Source organism: Ochotona curzoniae, unplaced genomic scaffold, assembly GCF_017591425.1.
Source record: "Ochotona curzoniae isolate NIBS_2020 unplaced genomic scaffold, NIBS_Ocur_1.0 scaffold_4506, whole genome shotgun sequence".
Taxonomy (NCBI): domain Eukaryota; kingdom Metazoa; phylum Chordata; class Mammalia; order Lagomorpha; family Ochotonidae; genus Ochotona; species Ochotona curzoniae.
Window position 1 is genome coordinate 17580924 of NW_024467119.1, and position 26289 is coordinate 17607212.

Sequence of the window (26289 nt, forward strand, 5' to 3'; positions counted from 1 at the left end):
AAATCCCGAGCTGAGAGTAAGAGAATGACTTTCATCCGAGATGACAGGAGCCAGCTGCTCCAGGAAAGCTGTAGCTAGGGGAAGAGTGGACATGAAAGACGACACCAAATGCCAAAGGGTTTAGCAAGGCTGTAAACACTTACCAGGAAAGGAACACATCTTCTCTCAAAAGCAATTAAAAATTAATTGTGATGTGCTACAATTCTGAATCCAGACAAGCCCTTTTTCCCTTCACTTCATCCCCTTTAGGCTCTTATCGCAAGGAAGTGACTTTCTGGTGAGTGTGTGTGTGTGTGTGTGCGTGTGTGTGACTATAAGCCCATTTTCACGAAGCTTTTGGAAAAGCAACATACTGTGATTTCAAAAACCCATAATTAAAAAGGAACAAAGAGCTATGAAGTTAAAAATTCTTCTCAATTCTCAAATCGGTCCTTTTAATAAATACTGGTTGCAATTGCACAATCTTAATGCTGAAGAAAGTCATTTAGGAAAAAAAAAAAAACTGCACATTCTTTAGTGTCCCAGAACATGAAATCAGGTAAGAAGATATTTTTCAAGAAAAGAAACAGCATGTTTTCAAGAAAAGTACCCAAGAGTCTTGTCTTCCAAGTCTTACAATAATCAAATAGCAGCAGGATAACAAATTTTAAAAATGTAAGTGAAGCTCAATCGTCAGAATCTTAACATCCAATCTTACTTTCTGAAACAAGCACTGCCAGGACTGGCACTCTGGTGCAAGGAGTTAAGTCAACACTTGCAACCACACATCCTAAACTCAAAGCTCCAGTTTGAGCCCTGCGAGTTCTGCTTCCAGTGCAGCTCTGTGCTGCTGTACCTGGAAAAGCAGTGGACCGTGACCCAAGTGTCTGGGTAACTACTAGTTAGGTTACAGACCAAGATGGAGTTCTAGGCTCATGGTTTCAGCATGGCATAGTCCCAAGCAGTGTGGTTACTGGGCATTTGGGGATTAAACTAACAGATTTAAAACAGCTCTCCCATCTCCCCAGCCCCCAGTCTGTTGCTCTTTCCTTCAAATAAATAAAATAAAAATGCCTGGGCCCTGAACAGTAGCCTAGTGGCTAACGTCCTTGCCTTGAACACCCGGGATCCCATATAGGCACTAGTTCTAACTCTGGTGGCCCCACTTCCCATCCAGCTTTCTGCAAGTGACCTGGGAAAGCAGTGGAGGACAGCCCAAAGCCTTAGGACCCTGCACTTGCATGGGAGACACAGAAGAGGCTCTGGGCTCCTGGCTTCAGATCAGCGCAGCTCCAGAAATGGCTGCTTTGGAGGTAAATCAGTGGACAGAAATCATCCTCTCTTTCGCTCTTCCTCTCTGTATATCTGCCTTCCCAATAAAAATAAATAAATCTTTAAAAAAAAAGTTCCTTAAAAATAAGTAACAAGCAGTTCTGGACTTAAGAGCTGTGTTTTATCTTCTACAAATTATTATTTCTCATACCTCTTAGAATTCTTTTGATACAGATCTCATTTAAAATTGAGTCTAGAATTTAAAGCCATAAAAATCAGCATTTGTTCTCAGGGGCAAAGACGAAGGAAAAGAAGATATATAACAAATATATAATGCATTTTTAAAAAATTCTTCACTGAAACTTACAATAATTATACTTTCCAAATATAAAACAGTCTGGCTCATAGTCTGACATGAGAAGAAGGGCATCACAAATGGGCACCTGTTCAAGTCCTGAGTGCCACACTTCACATCCAGCTCCCAGCCAACGTGTTTAGGAAGGCAGCAGAGGATGGTCCGAGAGTTTGGTTTCTAGCACCCATGTGGGAGACCAGAAGTTCCTGGCTCCATTGCTGCCTGATTAAGCCTTGCAAAATGAACCAACAGATGGAAGATCTGTGTGTGTGTGTGTGTGTTGCTCTGTAACTATACCTTTCAAATGAATAAAACTTTATTAAAAACTCACAAATTATCCCATATTCTGGAGGTCAAACATCTGAAACAGGTCATACAGGACACAAGTCAAAGTGCTGGTAGGGCTTCCTTCTGAAACAAGCTCTGAAATACTCTCTGCTCTTGCCTTTCAGCTTCTAGATGTCAGCAGCGCCGTCTTACTGTTCCCTTCTTGCATTTCCAAAGCCAGGGCACCAGACCCAGTCCTTCCAACGTCACCTTCAGCTCTCCAGCTTACTCCCCCTTTGGATTCCTCTTAGACAATCTAGGAGCAACTCTACACTTTCAGCTCATTTGAACAGAACTTTAATTCCACTTACAAACCTGCTGCCCCTTTCCCACACACCATTCCATGGTCACAGGTTCCACATCCTCACACATGGGCACCCCTGCCTGGAACTGCCAACCTTTCCCAATCCTCTCATTTGTGGTACCAATGTACACTGTGACATGTTCATCCTCCCCTTGTTTTCCTCCAAGGTTAGCCACGCCCACTCTACTTTTAGTCCCTGTAAATCAGGGGTAAAATTTCTGAGTCCAGGCCAATGAGAACATTGGCTCCCCTGATGGCAGTGAATGGTTCCAGGATAACAGTTATGACTCAAGCCAACTAGCCAATGAAAGCCCTTCTGTCAAAGAGGAGGTGTTCAGACTTAGCAGGAGTGAAAAACAAACAGATAGCCTAGAAATGCTGGCAACATTTTTTGCCATAACCTGGAGAGGCCACCAGTCACACCCCGAGAAGCACAGCCAACCCAAGAGAAAAAGGGGAAAGGAACCAGGACGAAGAGGGAGAGAGTCAAGGATGGACACAGTCCTGACATCACTGGAACTCGAGGTCCAGCGACACCCAACTTTGATTCCCTTATGAACTTTTTTTCTTTAACCTGAGTGAACTGAGTGCCCACTGTCTGAATCTGAAACGTTTGACGAATGGAGGCATTTCCTTTCAATGAATTGGAGAGAATCACAACAAATAAGATGAAATGACATGAAAAAAACATGTGCTTGGTATATACAAAATATAAAACTGTTTTACACCCCTCCTTATCTACCTACCCACCTCCAACTGTTACACTGCAAATAATCAAGCAAAACTCTACCAGAGTATCAACATGGAGAGAACACTTGAAAACAGAACTCTCCAAGAACTGCCACATGGTGAGGTGAGGGGCTGCATAGTTCACAAGTCCAAGGCACAGTAGATTAGGGGAGCAGATATGACACCATGCCTATCTAAAAAACTGCATTAGAATGAAGTACCTCTGTTTGGATAAGAGTATTTTTGAAATACAGCACGAGTTTAGCAAACAGAATAATAGCTAACATTCTAGCTTGCTTACCAAGGCGCAGCATTTTCTGAATCCTCGCGTAAGCATCAACACAGTCTGACTGCGGTAGTAACATTATGCCTATGAGTTACACACTCTGTTCATCAAGGTCAGACAAACTATTAAGGTCAGGATGTTAAACCACACAGTCTATAGTCTGTGTTCTCACCACATGACGGAAAAGACATCACAAATATTAATAGGTCCTCTAGTGGACACAACGGCTTAAACTTTAGAGAATGGAATTTACATGCGAAAAACAGGTGCTTCTACATGTGAGGGAAGGAAAACAAGCTCTTATGATTCAGGATTTCAATCATTTTTATTCAAGTGTATGAACATGAGAACATATCTACTGGGATGGGCATGGCAGTACAGTAGCTCAAGCTGCCAATAATGAGGCCCATATCCCACATCTGGGTGGCTGCAATCAAGGCCTGTCTTCCCAGCTGTCTTCCTCCTGGTGCACACCTGGAAAGGCAGTAGGCAAGGTTCCAGCCCCTGCATTCATGCTATGCACACGGAAAATCCAAATGGAGTTTCTGGCTCCTGCCTGCCTCAATCACAGCTACTAGAGGCATTTAGGACGTGTACAAGCAGAAGGAAGTTCTCTGTGTATGTTTTCTTTCTTGCGGTCACTTTTCAAATAAATAAGCAAGCAAATAAATGAAACTTTAAAGTTAAAAAAATAAAAAAACATGTTTACTAAATAAGCACCAAAAAATTGTAGGAAACTTGACTTATTAAGGTCACAACATTGGACAATTTATGTACTGAGTCAAATCTTACCTGGTACAAATTTCCAATTGCTATAGGGCTCAGATTATGTCTTACACTACATATAGTGCTGTAGAGCCAGTTTGCCTCCTCAACTAGGCTAGCCAGCCAGCTGCCCACAATCCCCCCTGGCATCCCACTTGGGCCGTATTCTGTGCTAGAAATGAAAGAATTGCCTGATAATACCCCAGAAATATACGAATGCTCTCAGGAAACATACATTTACAAACACATCCAAACATGGATAAATATATGTATAGGCAGGAAGACGGGTTGGTAGAAAGTTAACAGGCACAGAGGTAGGTCAGGATTCAAAACCTATTTGCCCATTTTCTCTAGGGTGAATCATAATGGTCCACAAACCATGAAGGTATTTTCCCACTGGATAAAAAGAGAAAGAAAGCAGCAAATATCCCATGGGAGACACCACATAGATGATGGATAATTGTACATTCTCTCCTGCCCCATAAGAAATTGACTTCTCCCATAAGGAATTTTTTTTAAAGGCTGTAGTATATCATGTTACCTTCAAATGTGTTCCCCATGACACACAGAGAAAGAGTGATACACATAAAGGGAGTCTAACAGACCTGGTGTAATTACCTAATGACTAAATCTTCCCCTCGCCACTGCAGGGGTCCCATAAGGATGCTGGTTCGTGTCTTAGCGGCCCCACTTCCCACCCAGCTCCCTGCTTGTGGTCTGGGAAAGCGACAGAGGATGGCTCAAAGCCTTGAGACCTTATACCATATGAAGACCTGGAAAAAGGCTCCTGGTTTCTGATCGGCTCAGCTCTGGCTGTTGCAGCCATTGCAGCTGCTTGGGGAGTGAACCAGCAGACAGAAAATCTTTCTTTCGGTCTCTCCTTGTCTCTGTAAATCTAACTTTCCAATAGAAATAAATAAATTTTTAAAAATAATGAAAAAGTCCTTATTTCTATTTACAAAATTCTGGCAATATTAGCTTATTAGAAATCAGGAGAGTGGTTACCTTTTGTGAGTTCAGAGTGCTGGGCACGCGGCATGAAATGGGTGGAAGGATGTGAGCTATGACCCCTGTATTAATGCAGGTGTCACTGCCACAGAGCACTCCCTTTGCACGGCAGCAGCAAGGCGAGCACTGACACGGACCACCCCACCTGTATCTGCGGTTCAACACAAAGCACTGTTGGGAACTTAACTTCCACACCATTTGGGTTGATCTCTAATGGATGTTTTTCCCTTCCTGAGAAATTAAACTGTCCAGAAATCATTCATAACTATGGAACTGTCTCTGGTCAATATTTTAGCAATAAAAATAAAATCTATAAATCTTACTAGTCGGGCCCGGCGCGGTGGCGCAAGTGGTTAAAGGTCCTCGCCTTGCACGCCCGGGATTCCATATGGGTGCCGGTTCTAATCCAGGCAGCCCCGCTTCCCTTCCAGCTCCCTGCCTGTGGCCTGGGAAAGCAGTCGAGGACAGCCCAAGGCTTTGGGAACCTGCACCCACGTGGGAGACCCGGAAGAAGTTCCTGGCTTCGGATCAGCATAGTATCGGCCCGTTGTGCTCACTTGGGGAGTGAATCATCAGACGGAAGATCTTCCTCTCTGTCTCTCCTCTCTGTATATCCGCCTTTCCAATGAAAAAATACTAAAAATAAATCTTTAAAAAAAATCTTACTAGTCTTCTCACCTCTATGCAGCTATACAAAACAACCTTTAAATCAATTATTGCGAAACAAGCCTCCAGGTTTAGTGTATATGGGGACAGGGCTGACAAATCCACCAGTGGCACATGGGGACAGGGCTGACAAGTCCACCAGTGCAGGAAAGTTTTTCTTAAACATAATGTTCACGAATTCCCCCTCAGAGCTGCATGGGTCATTATAGCCCAAGGTCCAGTGATGGATACACTTCTGTCATCAGAAAACAAAGTCTACACTCTTTTTGCCTCTTTAATCAACTTGAAATCAGTAAATAAAAAGGAAGGTAAAGCAATAAAGCCTATGAAAGAGGACTGCGGTGACAAACGCATCTTTCACTAACTCCCTGTCCTACTTTTTCCATGGGGCTGACCCGTGTCCTTCCTGCCAAATTTAAGCACAGCTATGCTGTTTTTATCCCCTGCAAAATAAAAGACTTTGAGAGCAATTAGCATTGACAAACTGACTACACCGACGCTCTGAGGCCTCGCACTAAGAGCATCCAGATTCCATCTGAAGATGCTATCATAGCATCTCTAAACATAGATCCCCAAGAAAACTGTCAAAGGTACCTTGAAAACAAGATACTAGACTCTACCTATGAAGTCACAACACAGGTAGATGCTGGAGTTGGTACCACAGCTGAAGGATTGTATCAGTGTAAAACAGAGGGGACAACAGGGATGGAGGGCTAGCGGTGGAGAAAAGCCCTACAGCTTCACAACCGTAAAATGAAAAACAATCGTTACAAAATGTGATGACTGGAATACATTCCTTTTTTTGAATATTACTTTGGTAGAATGAAATTTAAAAAAATTTTTTTTTCTACATTTTACATTTCAAGGTATAGTTGCAAAGGTGGTGAAATACTCAAACTTAGGTAGTTCAGCTTTATTCACTTTTGGGGGGTTGTTTTTTAAAACAAAATCTTTAAAAAGATTTAGATTGCTGGTCCAATGCTCGTGACTGCAAGCGACAAACCTCTCCTTGTAGATGCAGCATTTTCGCTCCGAGTCCCTTTCTGCTCTGGTTCTGATCTTGCCATTCGGGTCTACACTTGGATTTGTGATCCACAAAGTTAAGCACTGAGTGGGAAGAAGCATCGTGACATATGCTCAAGCGTGGTACGCGACGCACAGACAGCTTTTCAACTGCACGATGGTGTGAAAGCCATATGCCGTCAGCAGAAACTGTGGTTCACATTTCAAGTTTTGATCTTTTCCCAGGTTCATGATACACGCTGCGATTCTCCCTTGCGACGCCTGGCAGTGGCAGCAGCTACAACTCCCAAGGAGGAGGGGAAACCACTCACCCCTACAAATGCTGCAGTCTACTGCACTGCCAAGTCCGGGTGCTCAGCAAACGAGGTAAGCTAAAAATACATCATCCCTGTAATATTTTCAACTCACAATGGGCTGGGCTTCTCAGGATGTAAGGCCACTGTAAGTTAAGGAGCATCAGTACCCACCTCTGGGTCTTATTCTGCCCCCCACCCCTACCCCAGGGCCCCCTTCCATCAGTACACAAGCATGAATCTCCACCTCCTACTATAGCAAGTAGCCATACAGCCACCCCTTGCCCCCCTCCAGGAGAGAGGCACGATGGAATCCCTCCCTTACACAGCTGTAGGCATCAGAAGGGGCCATCATTCACAGAAAGCAATGAGCCCGTTCTCTGCCTTGCATTTAGCAAATGGCCCACGACATGCTACTCGTCATAACGGCAGTAATAAAAACTTTCCTCCTAAAAGACTTAAGGATTTCACCCGGCAAATACAGAACTGACACGTGACCAAAAAGCAAAATGTCTATATTTCCAAGTAATCCAAGTCAGGTGTGCATAAGAGACCCTGAATGGAGCCTGGCGTCTTGCTACCTTTCAGCCTCCACACTCAGCAGAAATACATTATTACAATTAACTCCTCAAAAGACCATGGACTTTGGAATGTTCTGTTACATTTCCCTTACACCCTTTTGAATCTCAGTCTACTCACCCATAAAATGGGACTATTAGTCCCCTTAGCATAGAACTGAAGCTTCGAGTTTTATTTGCAAAAGAGCTAACAGCACCTCACACACTAGAATTATTTTCAGGAAAATGGAATCAGAGATACGATCAAAGCAAGAAAACGTTTAGGTGAAAACTTGCCAAGCTCTGTATCCCGCTGGCCCTCTTTGTAACATTTTACTCAAATCTGATCTGATTCTCCAAAGGCTACAACAGTGGATGCCCAAGCTGATTTCCTCCGCGTCTTCCTGCAGCCCTTTCATTGTCCTCCAAGCACATACCACTGGCTCCTAGGAAGGCACAAACCAACTGATGCTCCAGAAGGCCAACAGCAGGAGGATTTCACATCACTGCAGTGTAACCTGAGCAAAGCGCAGCCCTTGTCCAGGAAGAGGAAGTGAGGAGTGGAAATGTTCCTGGACTACGGATTATTTTTTTACCCACCAAAGGGAAAACTGTCAGAAATAATGTTTCGCTTAGCTTGCTGCGTTCTCTACTTGCAACTCAGATAAGAGCGACATGTGAGAATGAAGCTTACCTATGCGCACCATTTCTTCAGGACCAGCCTGGAAGGGAAGGGGGGGGGGGGGCAAGAAAAAGAAACAGTTACTAGGTTTCATCTTATCACCGGTGCGTCTCGTTTCCACCACTCCTGCTTCTTTAGCGCTAGCTAATCAGGAGACGCTGGAGCCGGAGTTTGCAGTCTGAAGGCGGCACCTTGGTGTGGACAAGGCTCTTGGGAAGGAAGCCAATTCAGTAACTACTGAGAGAAGACGGCTGTTTGCCAGTTTTTACTTTAAGTTAGTACTGACAAAGCCATTCAAACTACACACGGACCCTTCAGGATCTCTTTTGAGCTCCTGAGCCCGGATGCCAGAAAAAAAGGCTGTGAAGTCGCACAGGGAGAAAGGAGCCTGCTTCACCAGGTGGTAGGTCCCCCATCAACTAGAGAAACCCCTGCTGTGTGCCCCTAAGGCCAGGGCAGGCACACCGGAGAAGCTGCAAATCTCACTCCAAAAAAAAAAAAAAGATTCTGCACCAGGGCCCTGCGCCGATGGGGTTTGCAGCCAGCGGTTCTCCAGTCCCAGCCCCCACCAAGGGCGCTTAGGAGACCCTCGGGCTTCACCTTGGGTCTAATGGGGGCAGGGCCCTAAAGGAACAGGCCGGCACTCAACTCGGCTTTAAGGGGGGAGGGGGAGGAGCAGCTGTGCCCCTGGCGGGGGATGGGAGGCGGCCAGCTCCTCCAAACCTCAGCCCAGAAAAACGCCGGACAGGAAACGTCCCCGGCCGCCCACCCCAACCCCGCCCCAACTGTCAAACTCCAGCCCCGCCGCGGTCCTCCTAGGACACGTGTCGACCGGATCGCTTGCTCCCTGTCCAGCCCCAGGACTTCCTACAACTCCCGCCTCCCGCCGCCCGAAAAAAGCCGTGAGTCAGGAGCAGAGACAGCCCCGGGAGCCCGGCTCACGCTGCAGCCGCCGCAGCCCAGGGACGCCGGAACGCGGCGCCCACAACTTCATTCATGCGTCCAGACGCGCACAGAGAATGCGGAGGGGCTGCGGGTGGCTCCCCGTCCCGCCGAGAAGGTTAGTCCCAGGTGGGACAAGCCGACCACCCTCAACTTTTCCCGACACCCCTACCCCCTCCCCCCAAAAAAGAACACCCTTCCAGGCAGGGAAGATAACAAGGGAGGGTGGAGGAGGGGGAAAAGACCAGCGGGGAAAGGGGAGGAACTTTGGGGATGGGGAAAGGTTGGGTTTGATTTTTGTATTGTTATTATTTTCCACTTACTTGTCCATCAGTCGAAGTCCTAACCTCTACCAGAGCGGCTGCTATCAACCAAAGTGACAGGCGAACCATCCCGAGTCCAGTGCCCTTTCCAACTACTGGGCAGAGCGATGCCCAGAGCAACCCTCCTCCCCCCAAAAAAATAAGTTCAAAAGAGAAAAAAAACAATAAAATAACGGGAGTGGAAAAAATTTAAAAAAAAAAAATACCCGAGCAGAATATAAACAAAACGCCCTCCTGTGCCTTGCTTGAGTGAGAAGGAAACGTGAGCTCCTAGCCCGACCCCCCGACCCTCTGCTCCGAGGCGCGCACACCGGCACAGCCCAGGGGCCGCGGCCGGCGAGGCGGGTGCCCGAGGGGGAGCGCCGAGAAGGCCGGGGCGCCCTGGGAAGCGTCGGCGGGCGGGCGAGCCGGAGCCGAGCGGGAGAGAGAGGCGAGCGAGCGAGCGAGGGCGCCGCGGCCGCACGCGCAGAGGGGGCGGGAGGAGCGCGGGGCGGCGGCGGCGGAGGCGGGAGGGCGCCGGCGGCCGGCTCTGCTCCCGGACGCGCCGCCGTGTGCTGGCCGCCCGCGCCCCCGCCGGCCGCTCATAAGGCGGCCCCGCGCCCCCCGGCCGGCCCCTCCCGCCGCGGCGCCCACGTCACCCGGCCCGCGCCCCCCGCACCCCGGGAGCCTCGCCTTCCTCCCCCGCCGCCGCCAGACGGGGACGCAGGGAGGGGCGGCCGGGCTGGCGGGACGCGCGTCGAGTTCATTACAAGAAGGGAGCCCGGGTGCCCGGAGCGCAGGAGAGTCACCTCCGGCCACCGGGCCCCGGGCTGCGTGGAGGACGCAGCTCGCCGCCTCCCACGTGTCGGGGAGGCCGGGGGGTCGGGGGGCGCTGCGGCTTCTGCTCTGGTTTTTTTTTTTTTTTTTTTTTTTTGCTCTCTTGGTCTAGAGGAGTTGTGAGCGATAAGGCGTCCCCTCCTCGGGCTCTTCGGATGCTTCCGTTGGATCCCTGCACACCACAGGCCTCGCGTCTCCGGCTGGCACCGAGATTAAGTTATCAGAGGCTGGCTGCCCAGGCGGCCCGGGGCTGCCTGCGCGGAGACGGCACCACCGACCTGGGAGCTGGCTGCACTCCGGGGCTCAGGCCACTCCCAGGGGTGGGCTGCAAGCGGGCGCCTGGCCCGGGGCGCCGCGGGAGGAAGGGGACTCCAGAACCGTCCCGCTCCGCCGCCCGGGTGTCCGAGAAACGTGTAGATGAGCATCTTCACCTGGAAACAGCCTCCCCCACCCCACCCCACGCGGCCTGCCGCAAATAAAAAGCACCGAAACTAATGTTTCCCTGTAAGATGCTTCAAGGACTCAACAGGAGTTGCTGGTTTTGCAAACACACAACGTGATTTGGGAGACTTTTCTATAAATTTGATTCACTGTTGGTTCCTAGTCGGTGAAAATGGTGCTTTTAACTTGGACTGTGTGTTCGCTGATGAACCATCTGCTAAGCCTTCTCCAAATGCTATTTCCAGAAAGGGTTGTATGTACAAACAGGTAATCAGGTAACTGAATGGCCCCACCGGATAACACAGCTTCACATTAAGTTAATTAGTTATTAGGTGGCATGACAATTAGACACCAGAACTCAATATCTGTGTGTCACATTTTTCCTTTTACTGCAATCTAGAGCGTTTTTGGTAACCTGTCATTGATTTGCTATCCAAGAATGATTTGCTGAACTTTACATTTGGTTTTCTTACTCATTAAAGAACAATAACGTGAACCATCCTAGAGATGTCAGTTGTCTCCATTTACACAGCAAGGAGAAAAATAAGAGTGCAGCAGAACTGGCTCCTAGGCCCACTCAGCAGCTTTCTGACCTTGAAAAGTCGGTGAATCTGTTTTCGGTTTCTCCCCTATGAGATAGCTCAGCTGTGAAATTCTGATTGTCAAGTAATAACAAATAATGCATCAAGCCTGGGTTTGCCAGTAGCCCCTTGCGTGTTGATTTTTACAACATTCAGACATCTGTTATCTCCGACGTTCAGGCAAGCGCTGGCTTGAAACCCATTTAGACATGCTCACCGAGGTGCGTTTGCTGTGGTGGTCCCACAGAAATTACCCGAATCAGGATGCCATGCTTCCTGCGCCTTTTCTTTTTCCCAAACAGTGGCGAGGATGGACTCGGCTGATTTCACAACCCCCACAGTCATGGCCCCCAGTAAGACCGTTGTTGATTTCCAGCATACAGTAATTACATTCCTTCGACTCCGAATAAGTTATTAATATGGCTATCAGTGTATGCGGCAGCATTTCCCAAAGTATTCCCTGGAATGTTAAATATTTTACCAGAAAAAAAAAAATCCCTCAGCCAAGTGAAGTTTGTGAACAACTCAAATAAACAACGATGAAATGGATTTATTTATTTCTGACTTCCCAGGGACCTTAATTTCACAAATGGATTGTGACTAGTGAGGCTTCAGGCATGCTTGTGTGACAGTTAGAATGCTTTGTCCTCTGGTGGAGGACGCTTGGGGAAATGCTGTTGCAAATCCAATTGTTAAAGTAAAATGAATTTCAAACTGGAAAGATTGAATGCACGTGCAGATTCAGCTCCCCTGTTCTCAGCTTAAAAAGCAACTTAATAACTGCCCTTGCAAAAACAATTTGTGAAAAGCAACAGGATCTGACATGTAGACTGTATGAGAAGCATTTTCTCCAAGGTAGCAGGGGCTACATGGGAATGTTTTCAGATGAAACTGAAAGCAAGTGTGCTAACATGAGGGTCAGCACTCTCCAAGACCCCCGACATTTGCCAGGGGGTCTCAGGATAGGTACCTTGCATAGAGAGGGCCACTTTCTAGACATTAAAACTTGTACCAACTCCATTGTGCAAAATTAACTGAGTGGTACTTTGAAAACTGTTTCGGCGATTTTTCTTTTTTGGCATGCAGTATCTTAAGTATCTTGACACATAATTTAACATTTTGAAACCCAATATTAATCGTGTATTAAATTTGTAAATTAGAAATAGTCTTAACTTCTCACTTCAGGGAATTCGCCCTTCAGGGGACACCCACTAAGGTGCATCCAACCCATATCAGAATGGGGGTTCAGGCCTCAGTGCCATCTCGGGCTTGCAATTTCCCACCTGTTCTGAGCCTGGAAGGCAGCAATGAGGCCTCGGTGAACTGGACCCTGCCGCCCATGTGGGAGATACAGTTTGCATCCTTGGCTCCTGGTTTTGGCCAGGCCCAGCCCAGCCCTAGCCAGCCTTGAAATTAGGGCAGTACACCAGCAGCTGGGGACTCTGTCTCCCTACCTCTCAAATAACATTTTATAAAGTTCACTCGTAAATGCAATTTTTTTGATGTTTTCAGGAAGAGAAAAACATTTACCTCTACCAGACTTTTAATATATTACAGCCACTTGTCAATATTCATGAAATTTATAGTTTATAACATCCCATGGTCAAGTTTGAGACATTCAGCCCTCAGCTTTGTTCACAGTGTAAGTCCAGACTTTGACTTGCGTCCTAAGTGGCTGGGTGCTGTGTCCACGACCTCCTGAAAACTGCACAACTCTTGAGTGTATGATCTCCACGGGCTCTCTTGCCATCACCAACAGCTAGCACAATTTGCATCATGTGGATGTTGTAGTGCTTCTAGGACTGTACCCTGAGTATATCCAGACAAAACCTACCTACTGAAAAGTTTTATTCCAGGCTCTGGGATTCTTGTTGCCTCCAACTGGTAAGATAAATATTAGAGAGGCAATGTTGTGCGTAGTAGGTTAAGCTGATGCCCCTATCCAATATGAGCAACGTTCAGGTCCTAGCTGCTGCACTTCTGATCCAGTTCCTGCCAATGCCCTGGGAAAGTAATAGAAACCAAGTAATGGGAAACCAAGATTGAGTTCCAGGCTGCTGCCTTGAACTTGGCCCAAGCCTGGTCTTTGCAGCTGTGTGTGGAGTGAACCCGCGAATGGACGGTATCTCTCAATGTGTCTCTCCCCCTACCACACACATACCACCCTCTATAATTCTGTATTTCATATTTTTTTAAAAAGGTAGTATTAGAGTACACACATTGATGCTACCTGTATAGGACAGAAATGGGCCTATTGGCCATTTTCACTCTTCATTTCTGCCCTCTGTGCATAAACATAGCCACATAATCTGCAAAGTGAGAACATGAAGCTGATAGCAACAGTATGATGGTACTTCTAAAAGCACCTAGAAAATAATGAAAAGATAAGTTTATTTTGGTGTAAAAAAAATGTGAAAGCCACGAATTGTTTCCAATCATATGCGTTTCTCATGAAATTTTTTGAAGACTCCTATAAATTACTTTTTGCTTAGTGAATGCACAAATCACCCTGAGTGTCATGGTTCTTACATTGCACCCTCTCATTTATTATATAATGAAGTTTTTTTTTTTTTTTCACTGAGGGGTTAAAGAATCAAGCATGCTATATATACATTACTCCTATATATTTCAACAAAGGCATTAGGTTTGTTAGGAGTTATGGTGCTAAACTTTCACCTTGGAATAGAGACTGGAATACAGCAGGCGCTAAAAGAATATCTATAGGCAGTTTTCATTCCCTCTGCAATCAATTAATAAGCTATTTCCAACATAGGCCTTTTTCACACAAGTTTCCAGAAGTTGCATTAAGTGATGGGGGGGGAAGCAGGGAAAATTATGAATACCAGGGTCAAGAAATTCAAGACAGAAAAGCCTTGTGGATCATCTAGCTCATGCCTTGGCAAGTGGTCACGCCAGTGTTCTTACAGCCATTTCCTTTAGAGGAAAACTATTATCATACAAGGATCAAATTGGGTGTCCAAGACTTTTTATTTGATCACCTGTTTTTATAAAAAGAATTCCACCATGGAACAAGTCTAGAGGGAAAATTATTCCTAAGGTTACTCGATTTTTCTTCTTTGTTTTGGGATTATTCATTGTACCCTTCAGTGTGGTTAGGATCATAAATGGACTTTCTTTCCTTGATAATGTTTGGATTAAGAATTATGTTTCTAGCTTTTCATACTCGACTTCCAGAAACAGATATTGCTATCTATCTTCCTTTGTTTTTATAGTCTGTTTCTTCAAACCTTCCAAACGTTTTTGCTTGGAAACTCTGAATCCTAATGGAAGATCAGAGTCTTCCTGGGGCCAAAGTTTAAACAGAAACAAGGGAGTAATTAAAATGTAAAATGCTCTCAAATGTTCCTTGTAGTGGTGTGACCCAAACCATTTAAAACTACTGTCAGGTTACTTGGCACCTGTGACCTCCCTCCTGTAGGCTCAAGCAACTCTCATAGAGCGGAAGGCTTGAGGAAATAGATTAGTATTTACAACTAGTGAATGTTCAGGCCAGGTGCCCTTCCAGAGAGTCAGTAGTTCAAAATCGGAGATGTGCCTACCACTTTCAATATTGTAGAGAATCCAATAAATAGATAATGGCTAATCTGATGATTCAAAAAATCCAGGAGACCTAGATTAAGTTTCCAGCTCATAGCACAAGCCTTGCTCAGTCCCAGCAGTTGTGGTACATTGGGGATTGAACCTGCAGATGACACGCTCTGTTTCTCTGCTTCTGTACCCCTCAAAGAAACAATAAATACATAACTGACATCTACTAGTCATATCAATACGCTGAGAGCTGCCAAATTGCTACCATCACAACTGAGTTAGTTGCTACATGTCTCAACTCAATGCCACCAAAAACTAGGAGGCACATACTGGTTCCAAAGACTGGTGGATTACTGAGTGACTTTTTTTTTTTAATTAGAGGTTTCACAATGTTTGGTTGGACTCCATAGCTTTATTGAGAGTGAGACATCCATCCAATTTAGCAATGACAATTGCTAAACGTGATTCTCTTGCAGAAGAGTTCAGGTGTGCGTAAGCTAGAAACTCAGTCAAGTACTCAACATTTGCATTCAAAGTAAGTTGAAATAGTCATCTGTGCGGAAATAATGACATGTTTAAGAGAATCTCTCCGTGTCAGAATTGTTATTGATAATTAGCAAAGCATGTTCTGTGTTAACATTTTCTACAGATATTTAAGATTTGGATAAAAACTCAACTCTTCTCATGCTATCTTAAGGCAGAGTCAGTTATATTCTGGGCATATAATTCAGTGACCAAGCAGTAAATCACAGTTCTGCCACATGTGGAACATGGCATATTGAGCATCAGAGCAGTGCATTTCAACTATCACAGAGTTTATACTTCATGATTAGTTTCCCAGCACTCATTATTCATTCCATGTCTAGCAAAGTTTTCATAACATGTCAATAAGTATTTTAAGGGAAAGTGAATCTTTGCATCACATTGAGCTACTTAAAATCATCTCAATTGCTCCATAAAAACAACTTTTAAATAAGATCAGTTCTATAGTTCTCAGCTTATTTTATGCATTCATTAAAGTAGCAATTAACTTTTTCCAGACTGGAGCTAAGGAATAATTAGCATAATGGAAATGGGCTAAACAAGACAACTCACCAAAGAAATGAAAAATTAGTCAAGAAATCAACAATCAGTCCTAGATTGTCTTTCCGTGAAAAAAAACCACAAACTTAGAATCTAGCATTTTAGGAAGAAAAATCAAAACAAAGACTGAGCTGTGATTTATAAATCTTGAGCTTTCATTTGAATAGATGGCAGTGGAATGATAAAAGATATAATCAAGCTTGAAATTATTGCTGCTCCTACTTTGTTTCTGCTATTACAAAAGGTTGTTCATGTTTAGAAAAAACGCTAGGATTTATCTTTAGAGTCTTTATTCAACTTCTGTCATACTAAACAAAGCAAGTACTTAGGGGCTCTCACAATTTTGGAGAAACTGGAATGCTAAATGTTCAGTAAACATAGTGCAAATGCAACATTTACTGAAAAGAGATGTTCTTCCAAAAGAACATGAGAATTTCAGAGAGAAATTTTGCTATCGATGAACTGGACATGTAGTCCTCTACTTCATTGGCATTCCAATGCTTTTTATACATTTCGGAAAACTATCCTGTAGATTCTCTAGTCTTGATTTTAAGTAACTCAAATTAATAGCATAAGCAAGTTATATAAATGTCTAAATTTCAGTTAACCCATGAATCTGTTGTCCTGATCACTTTATATATATATAGATATACATATATAAATATCTATACCACTAGTTCCAACATTTGCACAAAATGCCTGCTCTTTCAGAATATGCTTCCTGAAAACATAGGTCACTCCAGACTGTAGTTTTCTTTGCAATACTAGATAAAATGTTAGCTGCACCGAAAGAAATTGACCTGCAAAGATGTTTTAAGATTTATTTTTATTTATTTGAAAGGCACAGTTACAGAGATGGGGAAGGGTGGAAGAGAGCAAGGTCTCCCATTAGATTCTTTATTTCCCCAAATGGCCACAAAAGCTGAGGCTAGGCCAGGCAGAAGCCAGAAGCTCTTTCTGGATCTCCCACATGGGTTCAGGGACCCAAGCATTTGGCCCAATGTCCACTGCCTTTCCAGGCACATAACTGGCAGCAGTAAGGACTGGAACTGGTGCCCATGTGGGATGCAGGGTCAGCAGGCAGCAGCTTTTCTTGCTAAGCCACAGCTCTGGCTATGTCTTGCCAAAGTTTTTTAAAAGCATGTGGTGTGCCCTCAGAACATGCCCCACATTGGGGACCTGGGATGGGTGGGAGGATGGGTGGGGCTTCTCCCTTTTTCTTTTCCCTAACCCCAGATACAAAAACAATAATAACAATAATAATAATAATGTGGAAACAAAGATCTTAACGTACTTTGCTGCAGCCCATGTATTGTGAATGGCCCCAGGTCTTCTGTAAATCTACAGTGAAAGTTTGACACCTGTGTTTTCTCAGATGCTTCACAGGTAAGTCAATCTCAAACATAAAATCATGATCTCAAACAATGCTAACCAAATCTTCACTCTGTTTTTAGCCTAATAATGCAAGTTCTGATTCAGTATGTCAAGAATAGGGCATTTGTTTCTTCATTTTAAATTTTTTTTCTTTTATTTATTTGAGAAAGAGAAAGAGGAGGAACAAATATCCCATCCTTGGGCTCATTTCCCAAATACCTACAAAGTGTTGGGGTTGAACAAGGGAAACCCAGGAGCTAGACACAATCCTGGTCTCCCACATGGATGACTGGGACTCAGCTACTTGAGCCAGCACCTGCTGCCTCCCAGGGTGCACAGCAGAGCCAGGACTTGAACCAAACACTCTGGTAGGCAACGCTGTCGTTCCAACTGTCCTGTAATCTGCTGCCACAAGCGTCTGATCTAAGCAAAGAGCATCCCAAGGGATGCTGCCGCCACTCTTCAGAAACACACTGAGTTGCAGGGCCACGGGACATATTATTCGTAGACAAATACCGAAAATAAAAATAATGTGACATTAAAACCCACATGAGCTGTTTAGAATATGCCTTACTAAACACTCAGTAGAAACCATCAACATATAAATCAGAACTGGGTAGAAACAAGTCCAGGTATCTCCTTGGAATTAAGAAATCAAATGTGTTTTTAGTAAAAAGTCACTGAACCATGTACTTCCTTACAGGATAAGAATAATAAACAGAATGAGTTTAAGACACGTTAATTATTAATGTTTTAGAAAAATACATCATAATCTGCATCCCCTTTTAGGAATGCTTGGGGTCCACAGGACCGCTGCATTGCTGAGCTGCTCATACACGTGAGGGACCTGAACTAAGGATGACAAATGGCTCACAATCTGCTGTCTTATTAGCACCTCATGCAAAATAAGTACTGAGATTTGAGGAACTTTTTCTGAGGTTACTCATCAAAGCCAAGACAGAACAAGGGCTATTGTGTTGCTGCTCATACTGAAATAATAAATTAGCTCCTATAATTTAAGGGACTTAGATTTAGCTATACAAGTAGGTGGCCATGCAAATCACCAGAAGTATTAAGGGACTCCAATATTTTAGTATATGCACTCAGGTCACAGAAAAAAAGTTCTTAGTTTGCCCTGTGTTTTCCCACTTATATCCATACTCTTAGGCCTTATTAAATCTTGTGTCTGGTTATATAAATGTCCTGTTAAGCCGGTTGATTGTTCTAGAAGAAAAGCTGTTTTTTCATCCGCTATGAGATAATGCATTACAATCTGTAGACACAGATTAGCCTTATAAAGACAACACTGCTGCCTGCAGTGTCAGAGGCCACTAGAGGACTGGGATGCAGGATGCTGCTCAGTGCCTCTCAGATCCTGGGGAACCTGTCACAAGTGCAAAATAAATTGTTCAACCCTTAAAGAAAAGATAGACAATGCTGTCAAAAGAAGCTGACCATTCATCAGGCAGCAAATACTTATTTTCTGTCTCCCTGATTTTTCCTGTCTATCCTCCCTGACCGTTCTCCCAACTCTAACACAAATTTCCACCTGGTTTGCCCTCAAGGTTTGGTAAGAATCTCCAGACTGCCTGAGAAATTGTTGCTTCACTTCAAATTGGGCCTGGGTTTGTCTCCTTGTATGATTGTTCAAGCTTGGCTCATAGGTTTAGATAAATCAAGCTGAATTGTTGCTTTCTGATTTCAAAGAAACCCATTGCATTACTGGATCCAGATTCCTCACCGACAGATTTTACCATTTGCAACTGCAAATGTTCATAGCTGCCTTTAAGAAAATAGGTGCACAGCATTGCTTTGGCGTTCCAAGGATTCTCCTTCTTACAGTCATGGCCTAACAAACACCCTGAGAACACAGTTCATTTAGACTCAGTGGATCTGGTAAAAGTAATGCCTAGGAAAATGGTAGCTTTGTACTCCACGCAAGCACAGGTTGTTAAACTTGCTAAAATGCTGAAAACTGCTGCTATTGCAGAATCTATTTATTTCAATGCACAGAGTTAAAAAAAAAAACATGAAAACTGTAAAGATATTGTGTCTGAGCCAAACTCACTTTCGCTCTTTACCAACTCTTGGATTAAACTAGTAGCAGGATTCATTCCCCTGTCAGATATGGAACTGTTTCCTAGTCTAAGTGTTTTTGGCAGGAAAGAACCTGGTATGAAGTTTTTATCATTCTTGATCAGATCTGTTTTCAATTAAGCCTACAGCCATTTTACTGTGTGACACTTTTTGATCCATGCATATAATGTTGTCTATCTACAAACATGTTGATATATTATTATGTATTAACATGGTGTTGAACAACCTAAGTGTTTTCTGCTTTTGTGATTTCTGCCTTACTTGATTGGCTGGGAGCTGTTTGAATTCCAGGCCTGACAGTCTGTGTGACACCTGGCAGGACACCTGGCAAGTCACTCCCCAGGAAGGAGGTCCCTGGTATTAGATAAGACCCACTGCCCTATAGCCCATCAGTTTGTACTTTAGAAAGTTGTTTGCTTCAAACCCACCAATAGAAGCCTGCCAATTTGCTCTTTTAAAAAGTTAACAGATAAACTGACCAATCATGACTGTATAATTAAATGCAATTGGCCTGAAATATATAAAAACCCTGTACTGTTGAACCTCAGAGCTTCTTCTGCCCCTTCTGCTGCAGCTTTTCCTGCTTCAGCTGCTGCTGCTCCCCGTCCTGCTGGGCTGGGAGACTACATTAATCTGAGTAAACTGCCTTTACGTGTTTGCATTGACTTCACACTCTGATGATTTTCTGGGGATGGCAAAATCTGGGCACAACAGTATCATGCTAAAATTGTATACAGATATACATAAATACATTTCCTAAGATAAGTTAGATATCCAGATGCTTATATTTGTATCATGGTAATATATCATCATGTACATGAAACAGTAAAGCTACATATCTTATGTATATGCATATATGCATGTCCCTAACATAGACAGGAAGACAGAATGTGGCAACTTTAACTATTGTGGCACTGAAATACCTTAGCATAATATTCAAAGCTCACCCTTTTCATACTAAAACTTTGTTAGTATCTACATTTAAGAAAAAATACAGCATGCCAAAAAGGGCAAGATTGAAAGGGAAGAGAGAACAGAAAACAGCAGAACAGAAGGCAGAGGTAGAAAGTCACATTGACATTGTGGATTGGCGTTGGACTCATAATTCCCCTTATGGGCATTGCTTTCTGGGGAAAATCAAACCCTCCTTCCTTGACCATGATGTCTTTCTAGAAACATGCATCAATTTTTAATACCACTCTTGTTACTTCTTAAGCTTGTCTATAGTTATATTTCTGTAATACTGTGATGAGGTCTCTACTTCCCTGTGCTTACACCCTCTGTGTACTTCTCAGTTGGTCTGGAATTCAAACAGGAGCCGCAAGGAGAGCAATGATCATCATTTATTACTCTCCCTCTGCCCCTCAAGACCAGTAAATATTTACATGGATTTTCTTGGCTGGCTTGTCATGGATATGCTCTGCTTCATACATTTCCTCATCGAAAGCCCTTCTCAGGATAACGTTCAGTATTTGTCTTCTTTTTGTTTCCCCTAAACTTTTGTATCTGTACACACTTCAAAATACTGTATGATATAGTTCTTTATCAACCATGGTATATTGTATTAAAGTCAACTTGCACTGAGAGAGTTAGTATCCTACTTGGAATGTTTGTCATAATTGTGGTATAGATGAAACTTGCTGTGTTTTGCAAGTTTGCACATTAGTCTTATGTTAGCTAAATTGCTGGGTTCTTAATTCTCTGGAAATTAAGAAAAATTAAACCATAAAACTATCTACTCAGCAGCCTTAAAAATGACATATAACTTTTAATTATTTCTATAACTGCTAGCCTAATTAAAGTTCATTTTACTGTTATATTTTCTATGTAATATGCATTCAGTTTATCATAATACATCTTTTATATTTTGTATCATACATTTTATGCACATCAGTATATTTATAACATACTTATACCTATCATTATATTATCATTCTAGCTTTTGTTGTTTATATCTGCCAGCATTTTGTGTAATTTATTTTTTAAAATAATAATTGTTGATATGTTTTTCTATAAATGTTAAACTTGTAGTTGCTCAATTTCCTTTCTTATTGCTTGGTGTCTTTCTCCTACTTTCCTTAAATTTTATTGCTGACTTCAAATGTGTTTGGGTGATCTTTTAAAACATTAATTATTGGGCCCGGCGCGGTGGCGCAAGTGGTTAAGGTCCTCACCTTGCACGCCCGGGATCCCATATGGGCACCGGTTCTATCCCCAGCAGCCCCGCTTCCCATCCAGCTCCCTGCCTGTGGCCCGGGAAAGCAGTCGAGGACGGCCCAAGGCTTTGGGACCCTGCACCCGCGTGGGTGACCCGGAAGAAGTTCCTGGCTTTGGATCGGCATAGCATCAGCCTTTGAGCTCACTTGGGGAATGAATCATCAGATGGAAGATCTTCCTCTCTGTCTCTCCTCTCTGTATATCTGCCTTTCCAATAAAAAAATAATAAAAATAAATCTTAAAAAACAAAAACAACATTAATTATTTCCTTTCCTTTGTGTTTAATAGCAGAAATGTGTGGATTCTGGTTTTCTGGATGACCCTAGCCATTTACCACAAGTTTTAATATGCTAGATTTTTCACTGTTTTCATTTTCTGTGTAATCTTTAGACTGCCTGGAAATTCTATGTTTTAGTCCAAAGTTACTTAAATGTAGCATATTTTCTTTGCACTTAAATGATCAAGTTTTATTTCTTTTGCTTTGTATTCAGTGAACCTCTTTCAAGTTTTAGACTTGAGCTTTCTTCAGATCCCTAATATTTGCTTTAATTATCGTTTCATGACCCCTTCTCTTTATTTTTATCTTTCTAAATCCTAAATGTATGCAGGTCCTTTGGAAAGTTCATGGAAATGTGCATTGTAGAAAAAAAATGCATGGATTTCAAAATTGTTTTGAAAATACTTCGAATTTTATTTCTCCACAAAACTTTTTAGTGTTCTCATCTGCTGAACTTTTTGTTTCTATCTACATCTCATCTTTTCTATCACTGTTTTCAATCTTTATTTCTTTTTTATTTGGATTCCTGGAGACTTACAGAACATGTCAAACTGTTAAAACTTGATGTTCTGTATTAGACAAACTCTGCTGCCTCTTTTACTGCTTTTGATTTGGCTAATAAGGGAAAAACTCTTTTAAAATAGAGTTCAGTCACTCTTCGATGGTGACTTTTCATCGGTGATCATGTTGGTGACAGGGATATGTGTCTTTGAGTTTCACTGAATACCCAAGAAAGAGTTTCAAAGTTCATTTTATTTCTTAAGTTGCAGTGCTTTATACTAATTGCCTTCTTTCCCACTAAATAACTGATGTGCCTAATGATTTTTCTCTCTCCTTGGGCATACTTGAAGCAAAGGAAATTCTCTTGTTGCCACCATTAAAGGCTAATATGCAATCTTCAAAGACTGTGTGAGCCCCTAGTCAAATATTACTACCATAAAAGCACATAAATATGAAATGTTGAGATTGACTGTAATCATGCTTTGCTAGTTCAGTGGCCTGAGGAGAAGTAGGACGTATCTAAGGCCAAAGTCAGCAAACCGTGGCCAGAAACTGGCTGTCAGAGGGCCACCATCCTTTGCCTGGCACAGCTGCATATGCTACAAACCAGCTAATGAAGAGACTCATTCCTTTCCTCTGGGCCAATTAGGCAAGCAGTAAATGCCACCTTGGACATCTCCATTTGCTATGACCTCCCAGAACTGAGTGTTTCCCAGAGGCAGTGATGGGATCCACATTTCCCCACTGAATTTCGAGGGCAAAGAGGTTGAAAGGGCTGAAGACATGCTGGGCTTCACTAGGCTTTGTGTTCGTGCTCTTTGGATGTCATCTCCAAAGAGCATGTGTCTCATCACTATTTCTTATCAATTCTCTTCATTCAAAGCAAACAGAAATGGCTCCAAGTTTCTTGTGGGAAAATCATTCCTCCTTGGATTGCCAGGATTGACACAAGTTATTCCTCCTTTTATATTCATTAGTCATTTCAATTACAGTGATATTATCTTCAGTCATGTGTACCTAATTAATAAAGTTCACTTGTATCGGTCTTTCTGTGGGTATGGTAATGACATTTCTTGACCTCCAAAGTTACAGTCCAATGCTTTTTGCTTTAGGTCTACTTCTGACTGTAATATTTCTTAAAACAGTATTTAATAACTGGGTCAAGTTGTCCATTGACATCTGGGAAAATACTAGACTTACATTGGTTCATGAATGGAAGAAAAATCACACAGGAGCAAATGCTTTCTTCACATTTCCCAAACTTCCAACAACTTCCAAAACAGATGCAAGGAAGAGTTTTATTCCAGTCCTTCCAAGGTCCCAGCGGTCTATTTGCTCAAAGAGGACATAATTCTCCATGTAGATCAACAGTAATCTACTCTACCACCACGATTATAAAATAACTACATTTTGAATTTTGAGTCATTCACCCTTTAAACAAAGGAGTAATATTGCTCTAAAACATATTTATATATACTTCCTTGATAGTAAAAGCAATAGAAGTATGAAGGAATAAGTTGAATTGTAGATTAAAAGGCAAGGATATTTCAGCGTATATATAAAAATATTCCTAAGTTGTGGGCATTTTCTCTATCTGTTGAGATGTCAGTTGACATCCGCATTCCATAACAGAGCATGTGGGTTCAAGTACTGACCCGCTCCTCAATCCAACTTTCTACTATTATGCATCCAGTAGCGCTAGCTCAAGCTGTTGGTTCCCTCAACCCAACAGTAGCAAAACAAGCAGCCCGGTTAAGAAATGGACAAAGGGATTGAGCAGATATTTTTCAAAAGAACGAATTCTGTTCCTGACCATCCCCCACCCCGATACGCCATCCCACCTTCCTGTATATCAGCCAGGCTTCCTTCACTAGCTCCTAACTAAAACCTGATCTTAAAAAGCACGAGTAAAGAGATGTCTTACTCATACAGCTGAAAGGTTCAGTGCGAATTTGAGAAAGTTAGATTAGGGGTTTTAAATCATGCTAGAGAGGCCCAGCCCCTATTCATCCTGTCTTTGATCTCTCACCTCTACATTTTTTTTTTATGTGTTGAAGTCAACCCATCTTCAGGATCTCCGAGAACTTAACTTGTGTACTATCACACACAGAGTAATTAGCAAAACTAGGATTTGAGCCTCAGTTTGGTTCCGGAGCCCACTCTGGTTCCATAGCACAAATTATGAAGCAGTGAATTTATTTCTTCTCTTTGTTTTCCTTTATATCCTACAGTTCGATTCCTGCAGCCCATGTCTGAGACTCCTTTGTCAACTGACTTCTTGTAGTTTGGCCAGTGCAAGGCCTGGATGGGATATCACAGAACTGCAAGAAAAGGAAAGTAGAAGATGTTCCTCCGCTCTCTGCCTTGGCCAGCTCCTGAACCCAGGTCTCCGGTCTCTGTGGTTTCCAGGCCCTGCTCCAAACATCCCCTTTTCCTCTTTCATTGCCAGCACTTGGATCACAGTCTCTGCTTCACGAAGCTCTTCAGCTACTTGACCGTGCCTTACCTCTTTGGACAATTGCATGGATTACTTTCCCTGTTTCTGATACTGCCATCCTCCACAAAGCTCCCTAGTTAAAATTTTCTCATTTGTGTATCTGCCAGTTTTTCAATATCCAAGCTTCATAAATCCTACGAATACCTCAATACAACATTTTTCAATTGATACTTTAAAAGCAATTTTACATGTATTGCCCAATACTCTATAGGCAATTACGAATAAAACAAACTGGCATTAAGGGGAAAGACTTATATCACATACAATATGTAAGTATTACATCAACAGAATCACTTGTGGACACTTAGAGTTTGTCAAACCTAACAACTGAACCCTTCTTGGAGCCCTAACCTCATAGGTTTTGAAATTAATTTTCACCAGCCCATGAGAGCAGTCATTTTGTTTACTAAAATTGTTTACCAAATTTTAATAAGCAAGTTGTTTACTAAATTTCTGAGCAGCATTCGACCATGTAGGAGGTGTTCGTTGAAGATTCCGTTAAAGTCACTAGTGGTTTAGTCACACCGTTTATAAACATCATAGAATTGTCACGGCATATTTAACTTAATTATAAATTAATTGATCCACACTTTTTGATACATTTTACAATACATGCATGAAACTCCACAGATTATTCTCTGAAGAATAAAACACTAGAGACTGTGGAAAAGTTCATCTTTGGCCCCCTGGAGCCATAGTCTGTGCAGCTATAAAGAGTTGACAAGAAACTTGAAAAACCATGAAAGAGCCGGAAGAAGAGGGACAATTCTTTTCTAAAACTGTTTTTCAAAAAGAAACGAAGCAGAAGGCAAAAGAGTTGACTCTCCAAGGGTCAGAATTTCCCCTGCCCACTTCCAGCACACAGATGGAATTTTTTTTCCAGGAAAAAAAAAGCAACAACTAGTTTTGGGCAAGATCATGGAGAGATTTGGAGAGTTATTTAGTCTCCATAACTGGATAGAAAATGTGAACCATCTATCTTAATATATTTTACAGGAATTAAAGAAGATAAAACAATATAGAAATCATCCGTGTGAGAGGGTATATTTTATGAACAATAGTCCAGTATCAAGATGGAAGAAGTTATGAGATCAAAATATTTTCAAAGGAAACTCCATGTATTGTACACACCTAATTATAAATGCTTTGATCAATACAGATCATACCATAGCCTGGTTTAGTAAAATATATTCAAGCATTTTCAAACTGAAAGACTCCTCTAAAAATCTACATTCTGATGAGAAACTAAAGATTCCTATCAGCACACATTTCTTTCAATGAATGACTCACATGTCAAAAACAAAATATATTTTTAAATGTTCCCTCTTGTCATTCATATCTATTC

The 26289-nt window shown here is 42.7% G+C and overlaps 1 protein-coding gene across 2 annotated transcripts in view; it reads right to left on the reverse strand.

Moving 5' to 3' along the window:
- Nucleotides 1-9695, reverse strand: part of ADAMTS3 (ADAM metallopeptidase with thrombospondin type 1 motif 3) — a 213886-nt gene extending 204191 nt beyond the window's left edge. For both annotated transcript variants that reach the window (XM_040967175.1, XM_040967176.1), the window contains exons 1-2: nt 9512-9695; nt 8259-8286 (exon numbers count right to left, since the gene is read on the reverse strand). In XM_040967175.1, the coding sequence (XP_040823109.1) occupies nt 8259-8286; nt 9512-9580 (97 nt within the window). In that variant the 5' untranslated portion in view covers nt 9581-9695. The remainder of the gene's footprint in view (nt 1-8258; nt 8287-9511) is intronic.
- Nucleotides 9696-26289: the final 16594 nt, after the last annotated feature.